This window comes from Quercus suber, unplaced genomic scaffold (assembly GCF_002906115.3).
Source record: "Quercus suber isolate HL8 unplaced genomic scaffold, Cork oak 2.0 scaffold_81, whole genome shotgun sequence".
Lineage (NCBI taxonomy): Eukaryota > Viridiplantae > Streptophyta > Magnoliopsida > Fagales > Fagaceae > Quercus > Quercus suber.
The window spans coordinates 234,537-249,855 of NW_027069546.1; the positions used below are offsets into that span (position 1 = coordinate 234,537).

At 27.7% G+C, this 15,319-nt stretch overlaps 1 protein-coding gene across 1 annotated transcript in view; it reads left to right on the forward strand.

Annotated features, from left to right (window-relative positions):
- Window positions 1–793: 793 nt before the first annotated feature.
- Window positions 794–15,319, forward strand: part of LOC112006726 (cytochrome P450 85A1) — a 49,930-nt gene continuing 35,404 nt past the window's right edge. The window contains 2 exon segments of the mRNA XM_065773851.1: window positions 794–1,059; window positions 1,284–1,344. Coding sequence (XP_065629923.1) covers window positions 794–1,059; window positions 1,284–1,344 — 327 coding nt within the window.

Below are 15,319 nucleotides of genomic sequence, written 5' to 3' on the forward strand. Positions count from 1 at the left end.
AATTAAACTTTATTATTTTAGTTTTATTCTCTTATGGTTTGCTAATTAATTCTCTTTTTCCTGTGAATTCGACCTCGAACTTACCAAATTATTACTTCGCGACAATCTTGCACTTGAGTGCATTATTTAAGTCGCATAAAAAAGAGTTGACAATTTCGGATGGGACACCATATAAGCACTTTGTCATACACAACTGAACTGAGAGAGACGCATGACAGAAATGCTTAAACGTCTCTTCATTTCTCAGTTCTCATCTGCATCTTACAATTCTCTCCTCGCAGGGTCATAAACTAATGGGACAAGTCTCATTATTATTACGGGGATAGCAAAACGTGAATCATTGTAATAAAATCCAATATGACTATATATATGTGTGTGCGTGTGATGATGAATGATGACAAAGATTGAGTTTTTTTCCCTTAACTAAAACAAGAAAATTAGAAACTGAAAAAAAAAATTATCACCATCTAATATCTCCTGAGAACAAAAGCAAAAGTTAAAAGGACAGAAGGACTGGGAATCATCCATTACCGTTAAAAAACAAGATAATGTGACAACGTGGGTCACAAAATTGACTTCTCTAAAAAGTATGACTAACAAACCCAACCCACCCCCACCCCTTCCCCCCCCCCCAAAAAAAAAAAGAGTTCCCTTTCCTCCAAGGTCTTTGCGCATTATATTGGTGACAACATGAGATTGACATGTCCTAAAATGGCCACATATCGATCCTGTGTCTCATTCAATACTCCTAGACGAAAGTCTCACCCAAAAAAACACATTCAAGCTAGTATAGATGACATTTTCATATCCCAATAATAATGAGGTTGATAAGATTGAGTTGCTTCGTATGTTGCTGACCTTGTGGGCCAAGCATGACAGCTCGCATTGGCTTATTGTTGGAGAGGAGCTATGGGATGGAGGTACCCCCTTAGGGCAAAGAGGAAGGCAAAGGAATCTTCTGCTGCGACCCTACAAAAGCAGAAGCATTGTGACTCGCCAAGGTTTGACTGATGTTGAAGCAGGGATATGGGTGCCTGGATTAGGTGCAGATGGAGGGACGTAAGCCCCAGCAATCTGCGTATCAAAGGAGAGAATTGTGACCATCAAAAGCCTTTTGGGTGATTGTTAATGGAGGGACTTCATGTTGCTGTAGTGACCCTAACAAATGGTTTTTGTTCATAGTATTTTGTTCTTCTGCATGTAAGATTCTGCTGCTAGCCTCATGTGCATGGGTGCTCAAAAGAAACACTGTTGTGATTATTATCAGAAGCATCTTTGGATAGAAGCAGAGATGTTTATGAACAATTTGGTGAAGAACAAATGCCAATATATATCATTGGGCTGGTATGTAATGAGGAACACATGTAATCAAGTGAAAGATTTTAACCCCAAAACAAAAAACAAAATGATTGAGAAATGTGGAATAACTTGTTGTCGCTAAAAGGTGTCGACAATTCAATTTAGAAGCATGAACTTTTTCTGTGATTGGAGATAGCTAGTTTGAGCATAGGAGAACTACTTTTGGAACAGCGGGGCCATGACACCCTCCCATTCTTAATTTATTTTTTAAAAGAAAATAAAGATATTTAGTAATTTAAAGTTTGAATTCACATAATATATTAATAAACCAAAAATAAAATGGTCAACTCGTGTGTGTATGTGTGTGTAATATATATATGACCGCATCTAAAAACAAAAACCAAACAAACAAACAAACAAAAACAATTATTTTTAAGAAATCTTGAAAAGGTTATTGATAAAAAAAAATTTCAAATAAATTCTCTAGAAGGTTGATACCAGAAAGACCTTAGTGTCATATATATAGTTGTCCGTTGTCACCTATTGCCAACTCACTCATAGCAGACCACCGACAATGAGTTCTTCATGTTATTGAGTAAAGAAAAATGTTAAAAGTAATACTAATTTTATTATATAAATCTTATAAATGTTGTAATAATGAATGTGATTAGTGAGTTAATATTACCTAATAAATTTTTTTGAGATGTATATTACCTAATATATTGAATTATTTTTTGGTAATTAGTAACATGTCAGTTTATAAGTTCTATGTAATAAATTTTGTAATATCTCTAACATTGCTCTTAGTCTTAAGTAAATTAAATACTCATAGCTAGAATCTAAACTTTGGATATTGATATAGTAACACTCTTGAAACATTATATTTTTATGTTTAGTGTGCTCTTCTTGAAATCATCATTTATTCTTTTTTCCTATTTTTTTGCAATACTAATTGATGTTTTAGTAAAAAAGATTTTATAAATGAAGTTTTTAGTGACTCATTTCAAAACAAATGTGTTGAAATAAATTATTGATTTTTTTTCTGTATTATTTGGTTCTCATTTATTAATTTAATTTTCAATCTAATTAGTATATCTTTTATTAAAAATCTTAGTAATTATATATATATATATATTTTGGCTGAATGAAAGGGGGGGCGGGGCCGACCATGTGTGACTCACCCCCTTAGACGTGACCATAAGCACCCTCTGCTAAGGAATATTGGATTAATCATAGCTACTTGACTGGGATGCCACAAACCTCACCCTAGCACTCCAAGAGAGATAACAGTAAGGTGCAACACATGAGTGCTCCACCTCCCATCCCCGGTACCGCCAGGGTTCGAACAAGAGATCATTGCACATGAGTGCAGGATTCTTACCGTTAGGCCACCCCTCCTGGGCCTTAGTAATTATATTTGACTCCAAAGAAAATTCCAAGTTTCATCGCTAAGGATCCTCTTTATGCAACATAATTATTCATTTGTGTTGATTCTATAGGACAAGATACAAATGTAATCAATTTGTAAGAGTTTAGTGAGTCTTGAGTTTGTTTGAAATCCAGTTCTAAGTCCAAGGCAATAACAAGATTAAAGTTCAAGAAGAAAACAAGTTTCTATATTCTCAATACCAACTCAATCAATCAAGAATCACTAATCTCGATCAATCAGCCATCATCAAGTTAGGGTTTTGTAGTTTTCATGCCAAGGTATAAAAGTAACCCTAGGATTCCACTTTTGGAGAGTCATGTGGTGTATACAAGCAATAAGAGATTTCCAAACTCTCTTAAAGCAAAAACCAGAGATCAAAGTATACATTTCTGAAGATCCCATAATTAAGGTGAAGTTTCACATCCGGTTAACAAAAAGTTGTTGGAATGAATTTTCAAGTAGGCTTTGAAGTTGTGAGTAAGGTGCTTACTATTTAGGTAAAAGAGTCTATATATTCAAAATTACGTGATCACGTTACATTGATTTGATGTAATTAACTAAGACTTGCACATCTACTTGATGTAATTGAGGTTTGGACTTTGGACAACGCCCCCCCCCCCCCTCTAGTATTGTTAATTATTTTATAAATGTGAATTCATATTTTACCCATCAATAAAATAATAAGATAAAAAGTTGTCTTTTTCTATATTTTTTATACTATTTATTCTATAAGATTCTTATTTAAAAGCATATATAAATAAGACCTTTAATCACAATTAATGAATTGTTGAAACTAATTTATTAAGTTTAAAACTTATTTTGTAATTTTCTAAATACTAATCCTTTTATAGATCATTATTAATATATATGGTGAGATTTCGATAGAAATTGAACCCTTTTATTCTATGATACACCCAATCTGAACCTCATCTAATTAGTTATTAAATATTAACCCAAATCCTTTATATAGTAAAAACTCGAAGTAGAATACTGGGATATGCAAATAAAAAACATTTTCTGATAACCTTCACGACCGGGCGGTCTTTGTATTGTTTCTGGAAGAGACATTTGGCGGAAGCACAGCCATAAGCCATCTAGAGTCCTAGCGTGGGCCAGCAATTGCACCATGCACACAAAAACTTGTTATATGTTTACTCACCAATCACCATGCAGCAAATGTCTTCATTCCTCACATGGGAGCTTCGTCAAAGCTGTCTAAATTCCATGGATCTTATCTCCATAAAGAACTCTTACCATTTAAAACTTGATGGGCATATATCTCAATTCAGCTCAAATGATTGAGATACTTAAGACAAATTATGTCCACACCGAAAGGTTACAGCCTGCCTGCCATCCCATGAGCAGAAAAGTTATTGGTCCCTCGTAGATGATAGGTGCAAAGTGCAATCAGTTCTTTTTCACCCAAAATAATGTTAATTATCTCTTTCGGTAGAGCTTTTTCATCTTAGCCTCTTCCTCAGATCAAGAGCTGTGTTCTTCTTTCTAATGGCATCCTAGCCTTTGTCCTGCTTGTTTGTTCTTAGTTTTCTTGCGTCAGTTGCTATCAGATGCTTTTGTTTTGCTCTGTTGCTTTCTTTGTGTCTTTCTTTGTTCGATTGAATGATCCAGTTCCCTGCCTTGTATGCTGTTTCAGTGTTTCACATGGAATTGGTGGGTTCTGGTTTTTTTCTGCTTTTGGTGTCATTAAGAACTAGTTCTTACCCATACTCTAAAATTGATTGTTGGGCTTGTTGGGCTGAAAACCCATTCATACTCAGGGTCAATCAAATCGAGTCCTACAAGTTCTATACACAAAAAAAAAAAAAAAAAAAAAAAAAGGAAAAGATAAAATCCACAGTTTACAATCTAAATACTAATTAGTATTCAAATATTTAAATCACTTAACAGTGTAAAATTTACAAAAAAAAAACAAGTGAAAAAAATTACCCAGTACTTGATTTTCTTAAATAAAGTTCCATACAGAAGAAAAACACTAATTATTATCTTAAATATTTATCATTCACTTAATAATATAAAATTTAGAAAAGGTAAAAAAAAAAAAAAATTGTCCAGTACTTGATTTTTTAAAGTACCATAAAAAAAAAGAAAAATATAAATACTTCACTGTCACAATTTAAATATTAATTACTTGCTTAAATATTTATAATAGATTTAATAGTATAAAATTTGCAAAATTAAAAAAATAAAGTGAAAAAAAATTACCCAGTACTTGACTTCTTGAAAATAAAGTACTATACACAAAAAAAAAAAAAAAAAGAGAAAAGATAAATCCTACACAGTTTACAATCCAAATACTAATTATTACCTCAAATATTGTAATCCACTTAAAAATATAAAATTTACAAAAAAAAAAAAGTGAAAAAATTACGCTATACTTGATTTCTTGAAAATAAAGTGCCATACAAAAGAAAAAAAAAAAATCACTTCACAGTCTAGATTCTAAATAATAATTACTATCTTAAATATTTATAATCTACTTAATAATATAAAATTTACAAAAGAAAAAAATAAGTGAAAATTTTTTATCTAGTACTTGATTTCTTAAAAGTAAAGTACTATACGAAAAGAAAGAAAAAAAATATTTATAATAGACTTAATAGTATAAATTTGCATAAATAAAAAAAAAAAGTGAAAAAAAAATTACCTAGTATTGAATTCTTGAAAATAAAGTACTATACAAAAAAAAAAGAAAAAAAAAAAAGAAAAGATAAATCACTACACAGTTTACAATCTCAATACTAATTAGTATCTCAGATATTTGTAATCCACTTAAAAATATAAAATTACAAAAAAAAAAAAGTGAAAAAATTACCCATTTATTTCTTGAAAAAAAGACCATACAAAAAGACAAAAAAAGATAAATCATTTCACAGTCTACACTCTAAATAATAATTACTATCTTAAATATTTATAATCCACTTAATAATATAAAATTTACAAAAAAAAAATAATTGAAAATTTTTTTTTTATCTTGTACTTGATTTTTAAAAGTAAAGTACTATACAAAAAGAAAAAAAAAAGATAAATCACTCCATAGTACATAATCTAAATACTAATTACTTATTTAAAATATTTATAATCCACTTAATAATATAAAATTATACAAAAAAAAAAAAAAAAAAGATATATCACACCACAGTCTACAATCTAAAATATTTATAATCCACTTAATAATATAAAATTTACAAAAGAAAAAAAAAATTTAACCAGTACTTAATTTCTTTAAACTAAAGTATTATACCAAAAAAGAGAAAAAGATAAATCGCTCCACAGTCTGCAATATAAATACTAATTACTATCTTAAATATTTATGATCCACTTAATAATATAAATTTACAAAAGAAAAAAAATTATGCAGTACTTCATTTTTTGAAAATAAAGTACCATACAAAAAGAAAAAGAAAAAGAAAGGACAAATCACTTCGCAGTCCACACTCTAAATACTAATTACTATCTTAAATATTTATAATTCAGTTAATAATATAAAATTCTCAAAAGAAAAAAAAAAAAGGAAAAAAAAATTCACCCAGTACTTGATTTTTTAAAGTACCATACAAAAAAGGAAAAAGATAAATCACCTCACTGTCCACAATTTAAATACTAATTACTTTCTTAAATATTTGTTAGGTTCTAAAGAGTTAGGAACTTATGTATTTAGAACTCTAATTTGTATTGTTAGCAAACCATGATCAAAACAGGTTGTTTAGTCTTGTTTAGACTTGCTCAAAGTATGTTTATTTGTAAAACTGGAATCGAGTGATTGCAGATTTATTGGACTAAATCTGTTAGGCTCAATCGATCGAAAATTAGACTCGATCAATCGAACCACGTACAAATTTATTTTTCTGCAGAGTTCTAGTTCAGCCCAAACTCTATTTAAATGTCTTGGGGATCAAGTAAAACACTCCTATATATAAGGAAAACCCTAGAACGTTTTTGAGACTTTTGGAGAGGGAGATTAGAGTGCCTCTTGTGCCTCCTTGTATTTTTTAGGGTTTTGTACCCAAACCTCTCTAAGTCTTTGTTACTCATATTTGCGGTTTGTGTGAATCTCTTGGGAGATCCTTGAGGAGCTTTTCTTCACATAAATTTAAGGTTTTCAAGGTAGAAATATTATCTACATCTTGATGATCAACAAGGTTGCTGCTATTGGAGCTTAAAGAAAAACAAGCGGGCGGGGGTGCTTGTACTTGATTGGAGAATCCAAGAAAGAAGGAGTCCGTGGATTCGGAGCTTGCACGCAGTCGTGTCAGTAAGTTCTACTGGTGGGTAGCATTAGGAAGTCAAGCGGGGAGCTTGTAGTCCTTCTGTATGTACTTCGATTCTTTCGCATAGTAGATTCAAGTTTACCTTGAGGATAGTTAGGTCATATCTTCCCCAGGTTTTTACTATGTGGTTTCCTGGGTGATCATATCTTGTGTTATTTACTTTTCCGCTGCTTTATATTTTTGATATGATTGTTTGATTGTTTTAACCTAGAATTGCATAATTTGATTAAGTAACAACTTGACTAATTAACTAGGCTACTCAATCTGGTTGTGTTTTAAGGGGTCTAAATTTCCATCAATATTTATAATAGACTTAATAGTATAAAATTTGCAGAATTAAAAAAAAAAAAGTGAAAAAAAATTACCTAGTATTGAATTCTTGAAAATAAAGTACTATACAAAAAAAAAGAAAAAAAAGAAAAGATAAATCACTACACAGTTTACAATCTCAATACTAATTAGTATCTCAGATATTTGTAATCCACTTAAAAATATAAAATTTACAAAAAAAAAAAAAGTGAAAAAATTACCCAGTATTTGATTTCTTGAAAATAAAGTTTCATACAAAAAGACAAAAAAAGATAAATCATTTCACAGTCTACACTCTAAATAATAATTACTATCTTAAATATTTATAATCCACTTAATAATATAAAATTTACAAAAGAAAAAAATAATTGAAATTTTTTTTTTTATCTAGTACTTGATTTTTAAAAGTAAAGTACTATACAAAAAATTAAAATATTAGAAATGATCTCTCTTTTATTATTGATAGAGCTATTTTGTTGAAATAATGTATTACTAATGTGGTGAATAGGTTTCAATAATGGTCAAAATTCATTGAAAAGGTAAATGGTCACATTGATTGGACGATGACGAAAAACCAATTATTTTACGATGGCTTTTAGTCATTGAAAAACTACATTAACGACGACTATAATTCATCATAAAAGTTATTTTCGACGACAAACCAAGTACTTATGACAGCTTTTATTCGTCAAAACAAGGGCATTAACAATGGCCTTAGTTCGTCGTAGAAAGTATTTGGTCGTTTGACTTCCTCATATGAAGTTACATTGTCGATGACAAACTAAGTAATTACGACGGCTTTTATTTGTCAAAAAAAGGTATTAACAACGGCCTTAGTTCGTCATAGAAAGTATTTGGTCGTTTGACTTCCTCGTATGAAGTTACATTGTCGACGACAAACCAAGTAATTACGATAGCTTTTATTCGTCAAAAAAAGGTATTAACAATGGCCTTAGTTCGTCGTAGAAAGTATTTGGTCATACGACTTCCTCATATAAAGTTGTATTGTCGATGACAAATGAAATAACTACGACAGCATTTTGTCGTCGAAACTATGCATTAACGATGGCCGAAGGTCGTCACAAAAGGTATTTGGTCGTCCAACTTCCTCGTATGAAGTTGAATCTACAACAACAATTATCAAGTACTTACGACGGAGTTGTGTTGTCGAAAATGAGTGTTAGCAATGGTCTCGTCGGTAATATAGTATTACCGACAAGGCTTTTTTCGACGGTCGTCGACAATACTAATCTGCGACGGCTTTTTGTGTTGTTGCGACGAACTCTAGCCATCGCTAATAGTAATATTTTTTGTAGTATACTATACAAAAAGAAAAAAGATAAAGATAAATCACTATTTTAAATATTTGTAATTCACTTAATATTAATTACTATTTTAAATATTTGTAATTCACTTAATAATATAAAATTTAGAAAAGAAAAAAAAAGTATAAAAAAAATTTACCTAGTACTTAATTTATTGGAAATAAAGTATCATACAAAAAAAGAAAAAGATAAATCACTTTAAAGTCCACAATTTAAATACTAATTATTATCTTAAATATTTATAATACATTTTGATGGGACTAACGAACTCAACTTCTATGGATGATATCATTGTTACCAACGAGGTTATCCCCTAAGACGAGCTAATCAGATGTTCACGTCATTGCCGAAAGTAGCAAAGCCATTCAATACGGGCGATAATACCTCGGGTGGTGACAAAGACAGCGGTATGGACTGTTGGAAGCCCATTGAAGTCCGCATTATTGAGCAAGAGGCGTTTCTAAGAGAAGCATTAAAGCCACAATAACTGCCACAACAAATAGGGGCAGTAGAAACATATATAAGGCCCTCACAAGCACCAGCACAAGATACATAGACACACCCAAAAATACTTATTGTTGTTCTACTACATTGCTTTAGTTTTCCAAAGATCTTCATTATATTAACTTTGGCATCGAAGACGTCATGACAGGCACCACACCAGTGACCACTCCGAGGCAGCTACCTTACTATTTCCACAGTCACAGAGACGAGGGCTTGGCCCCATTTGTACACACTTACTTCGACTAATGAATTCGCACTTCATCACAATTCATAGTATAAAATTTACAAAAGAAAACAGAAAGTGAAAAAAAAAGAAAAAAGATAAATCTTTCAACAGTTCACAATCTAAATACTAATTACAATCTTAAATAATTATGATTCACTTAATATTATAAAATTTACAAAAGAAAAAAATAAGTGAAAAACTATCCCCCACTACTTGATTTTTTGAAAATAAAGTACCATACAAATAGAAAAAGAAAAAGTAAAGATAAATTACTTCGCAGTCCACACTCTAAATACTAATTACGATCTTAAATATTTATAATCCACTTAATAATATTAGATTTACAAAAGAAAAAAAGTTAATTTTTTTTACCTAGTCCATGATTTTTGAAAGAAAAATACCATACAAAAAGAAAAAGAAAAAGAAAAAGATAATTCACTTCACAATCTACAATCTAAATACTAATTACTATCTTAAATATTTATAATTCACTTAACAATATAAAATTTAGAAAAGAAAAAAAAAAGTATAAAAAAAAAATTTACCTAGTACTTGATTTTTTTTTTTAAGTACAATATAGAAAAAGAAAAAGAAAAATCACTTCATTGTCCACAATTTAAATAATAATTATTTCTTAAATGTTTATAATACGCTTAATAGTATAAAATTTACAAAAGAAAAAAAAAAAAGTGAAAAAAAAAATTAACACAGTACTTGACTTCTTGAAAATAAAGTACTATACAAAGAAAAAAAAGGGAAAAGATAAATCACTACACAGTTTACAATCTAAATGCTAATTAGTATCTCAAATATTTGTAATCCATTTAAAAATATAAATTTACAATAAAAAAAAGATGAAAAAATTACCCTCTACTTAATTTCTTGAAAATAAAGTACCTAAAAAGAAAAAAAAACAAAATCACTTCAGCGTCCACATCTAATAATAATTTATCTTAATATTTCATAACCACTTAATAATATAAAATTTTCAAAAGAAAAAAAAAGTGAAATTAATTTATCCTGGTACTTGATTTCTTAAAAGTAAAGCATTACAAAAAAAAAAAAAGATAAATCACTCTCATAGTCATACACTCTAAATACTAATTATTATTTAAATATTTATAATTCCAACTTAATAATATAAAATTTCGCAAAGAAAAAAAATGAAAAAAAATTCTACTATTGTACTTGATTTTTCTGAAAATAAAGTACCATAAAAAAAAAGAAAAAGATAAATCACTCCACAGTCCACATGTCTAAATACTAATTACATATTAATATTTATAATCCTTTAATAAATAAAATTTTCAAAAAAGAAAATAAAATTTACCGTACTTATTTCTTGAAATAAGAAAATAAAGTATGAACAAAAAAAAAAAAAGATAAATCACTCACAGTCTACAATCTTAAATATTTATGATCCACTTAATAATATAAAATGTAAAACAGAAAAAAAAGTGAAAAAAAAAATTTCTAGTACTTGATTTTTTGAAAATAAAGTACTCTATCATTAGCTCAAAAATAAAAAATAAATAAATAAAGTACCATACAAAAAGAAAAAGAAAAATAAATCACTTCACATATCACACTCTAAATACTAATTCTACCTTAATTATTTATAATCCACTTAATAATATAAAATTCACAAAAGAAAAAAAGTGTAAAATTTTACCTAGTCTTGATTTTTGAAATAAAGTACCATACAAAAAGAAAAAAAAAATAAAAAGAAAAATCACTCCACAGTTCTAATCTAAATATTATTACTTCTTAAATATTTTTAATTCACTTAATAATATAAAATTTAGAAAAAAAAAGTATAAAAAAATTTACCTAGTACTTGATTTTGAAAATAAAGTATCATACAAAAAAGAAAAAGATAAATCCTTTACAGCCACAATTTAATACAATTACTATTTAAATTTTATAAACACTTTGATGGGACTGACGAACTCAACTTCTATGACATATCATTGTTACCAAGGGTTATCCCCTAAGACGAGCTGATCGATGTCCAGTCATTGCCAAGGTAGCAAAGCCATTAATACGGGGATAATACCTCGGGGGTGACAAAGACAGCGTATGGACCGTTGGAAGCCCATTAAGTTCGCATTATTGAGCACGAGGCGTTTCCAAAGAAGATTAAAGCCACAATAACTGCCACAACAGCTAGGGGCTGTAAAACATATATAAGGCCCTCACAAGCACCAACACAAGATACATAGACACACTAGAAATACTTATTGTTGTTCTACTACATTGGTTTAGTTTTCCAAAGATCTTCCTTATTTAACTTTGGCATGGAGAGTCATGGCAGGCACCACACCAGTGACCACTCCGAGGCAACTACCTTACTATTTCCACAGCACAGAGACGAGGGCTTGGCCCATCTATACACACTTATTCGACTAACGAATTCGCACTTCATCACAATTAATAGTATAAAATTTACAAAAGAAAAAAAAGTGAAAAAAAAAAAAGATAAATTTCAACAGTTCACAATCCAAATACTAATTACAATCTTAAATAATTATGATTCATTAATAATATAAAATTTACAAAAGAAAAAAATAAGTGAAAAACAATTTCCCAGTACTTGATTTTTTGAAAATAAAGTACCAAAAATAGAAAAGAAAAAGTAAAGATAAATCACTTCGCAGTTCACAATCTAAATACTAATTACTATCTTAAAATATTTTCTAACCCACTTAATAATATTAGATTTACAAAAGAAAAAAAGTTAAATTTTTTACCTAGTCCATGATTTTTGAAAGTAAAATACCAACAAAAAAAAAGAAAAAGAAAAGAGAATCACTTCACAGTCTACAATCTAAATACTAATTACTATCTTAAATATTTATAATTCACTTAATAATATAAAATTTAGAAAAGAAAAAAAAGTATAAAAAAAAATTTACCTAGTACTTGATTTTTTTAAAGTACCATATAGAGAAAAAGAAAAATCACTTCACTGTCCACATTTAAATCTAATTATTTTCTTTAATATTTATAATACACTTAATAGTATAAAATTTACAAAAGGAAAAAAAGTGAAAAAAAAAAAAATTAACCAGTACTTGATTTCTTGAAAATAAAGTACTATACAAAAAAAAAAAAAAAAAAGAAAAAGATAAATCACTCACAGTTTACAATCTAATATACTAATTAGTATCCAAATATTTATATTCACTTAATAATATAAAATTTACAAAAAAGAAGGTGAAAAAAATTACTGAGTACTTGATTTCTTGAAAATAATGTACCATACAAAAAGAAAAAAAAGATAAATCACTTTGCAGTCTACAATCTAAATAATAATTAATATCTTAAATATTTATAATCCACTTAATATATAAAATTCACAAAAGAAAAAAAAAGTGAAAAAAAAAATCACTTAGTACTTGATTTCTTGAAAATAAAGTAACATACAAAAAAAGAGAAAAAAATAAATCACTTCGTTGTCCACATTCCAAATACTAATTACTATTTAAATATTTATAATCCACTTAATAATATAAAATATTCAAAAGAAAAAAAATGAAAAGAAAATTTACCTAATACTTGATTTCTGAAAATAAAGTACAAAAAAAAAAAGAAAAAAAAGAAAAAGATAAATCACTTCGCAGTCTATACTTTAAATACTAATTACTATCTTAAATATTTAATCCACTTAATAATATAAAATTTACTAAAGAAAAAAAAATGAATTTTTTTTTTTTTTTTTTTTATCTAGTACTTGATTTCTTGAAAGTAAAGTACCGTACAAAAAGAAAAAGAAAAAGAAAAAGAAAAGATAAATCACTCCACAATCCACAGCCCACATTTTAAACACTAATTACAATCTTAAGTATTTATAATCCACTTAATAATATAAAATTTACAAAAAAAATGAAAAAAAAAATTTACCTGTACTTGATTTCTTGAAAATAAAGTATCATACAAAAAAAAAAAAAAGAAGATAAATCACTCCACAGTTCACAATCTAAATGCTAATTACTATCTTAAATATTTATAATTCACTTAATAATATAAAATCTGCGAAGAAGAAAATGAAAAAAAAAAAAAAAGAGAAATTTACCTTGTACTTGATTTCTGGAAAGTAAAGTACCATATAAAAAGAAAAAAAAAGGATAAATATAAATCAGTCCACATTACACATTCCACACTCTAAATACTAATTACTTTCTTTAATATTTATAATCCACTTTTTTTTTTTTTTTGAGGGGGTATAATCCACTTAATAATATAAAATCTACAAAAAAAAAATGAAAAAAAAATTATCTAGTATTTGATTTCTTAAAAGTAAAGTACCATACCAAAAAAAAAAAAAAAAAAAGAAAAAAGAAGAAGATAAATCGCTCCATAGTCCACAATCTAAATACTAATTACTATCTTAAATATTTATAATCCAATTAATAATGTAAAATTTACAAAAAAAAAAAAAAAAAAAAAGAAGAAGGGAAAAACAATTTACCCAGTATTTTATTTCTTGAAAGTAAAGTCCTAAACAAAAAGAAAAAGGAAAGAAAAGATAAATCACTCCACACTCTATAATCTAAATACTAATTACTATCTTAAATATTTATAATCTACTTAATAATATAAATTTACAAAAGAGAAAAAAAAGTAAAAAAAATTACCTAGTATTTGATTTCTTGAAAATAAAGTGCCCTAAAAAAAGAAAAAGAAAAAGAAAAGAAAGGATAAATCACTCTGCAGTCCACACTCTAATACTAATTACTATCTTAAATATTTATAATCCACTTAATAGTATAAAATTTACAAAAGAAAAAAAAAAAAAAATTTACCCAGTACTTGATTTCTTGAAAGTAAAGTACCATAGAAACTGAAAAAGAAAGAAAGAAAAATGATAATGATAAATAACTTGTAGTCCACACTCTAAATATTAATTACTATCTCAAATATTTATAATTCATATAATAATATAAATTTACAAAAGAAAAAAAAAGTGAAAAAAAATTACCCGGTACTTGATTGTTTAAAAGTAAGTATTTTACAAAAAGAAAAAAAAAGGATAAAGATAAATCACTGCACATTTCGCATTTTAAATACTAATTACTATCTTAAATATTTATAATCCACTTAATAATATAAAATTTACAAAAGAAAAAAAAAAGAAAAACAAAATTTATCTAGTAGTTGATTTCTTGAACATAAAGTACCATACCAAAAAAAAAAATAAATAAATAAAAAAGATAAATCACTCAACAGTTCATAATCTAAATACTAATTACTATCTTGAAAAACACTGCATTAACTGTTTGTTTAAAAAAATGTTGTTTTCCTAAAAATAATATCTAATGATGTTTCCTTTAAAAAAAAAAAAAAAAATTCTACACAAGAGTACAAGACTACCATAATGGAATATATCATATATGAAATATGAAGAATTCTATGGTACAAATTCTTTTTATATGTACCCTATGAAATCTATTTTTATTGGATTAAGATCCTCTATAGCCCTTAAATAACTTTATTATGAAGTATTGTCCTTAGATAACTTTATTATGAAGTTTTTAAAACTATATCTATCCATTTTGAAATGATGTTGCAAATCGAAATCTTCTCACTTTAAAATAGATGGATACTCATAAAAAAATATTGATAAATAGGATTTTAGAAACTTATTCATAATAAATTTGCATTCTAATCCATTTTTCCTATCAATGTCCAAATATCATCAAATTCCAAACCAATACCATTCATGGTTTTGAAGAATCGAATGAACCGATTTTAAGGCGTTAAGGATAACAGGTTAAATGTCCTGGACTTGACAAGAATATATTACGAGCCCATAACCTTTTTATTTTTATTTTTATTGCCCCAAGATGTGTTTTCCTTTCTCACCCAAACCAACGTAAAAAAATTGATAGCCCAAATAAAGGTTTTGCAAGTAGAGTTATAAACGAGTTGAGCCAAA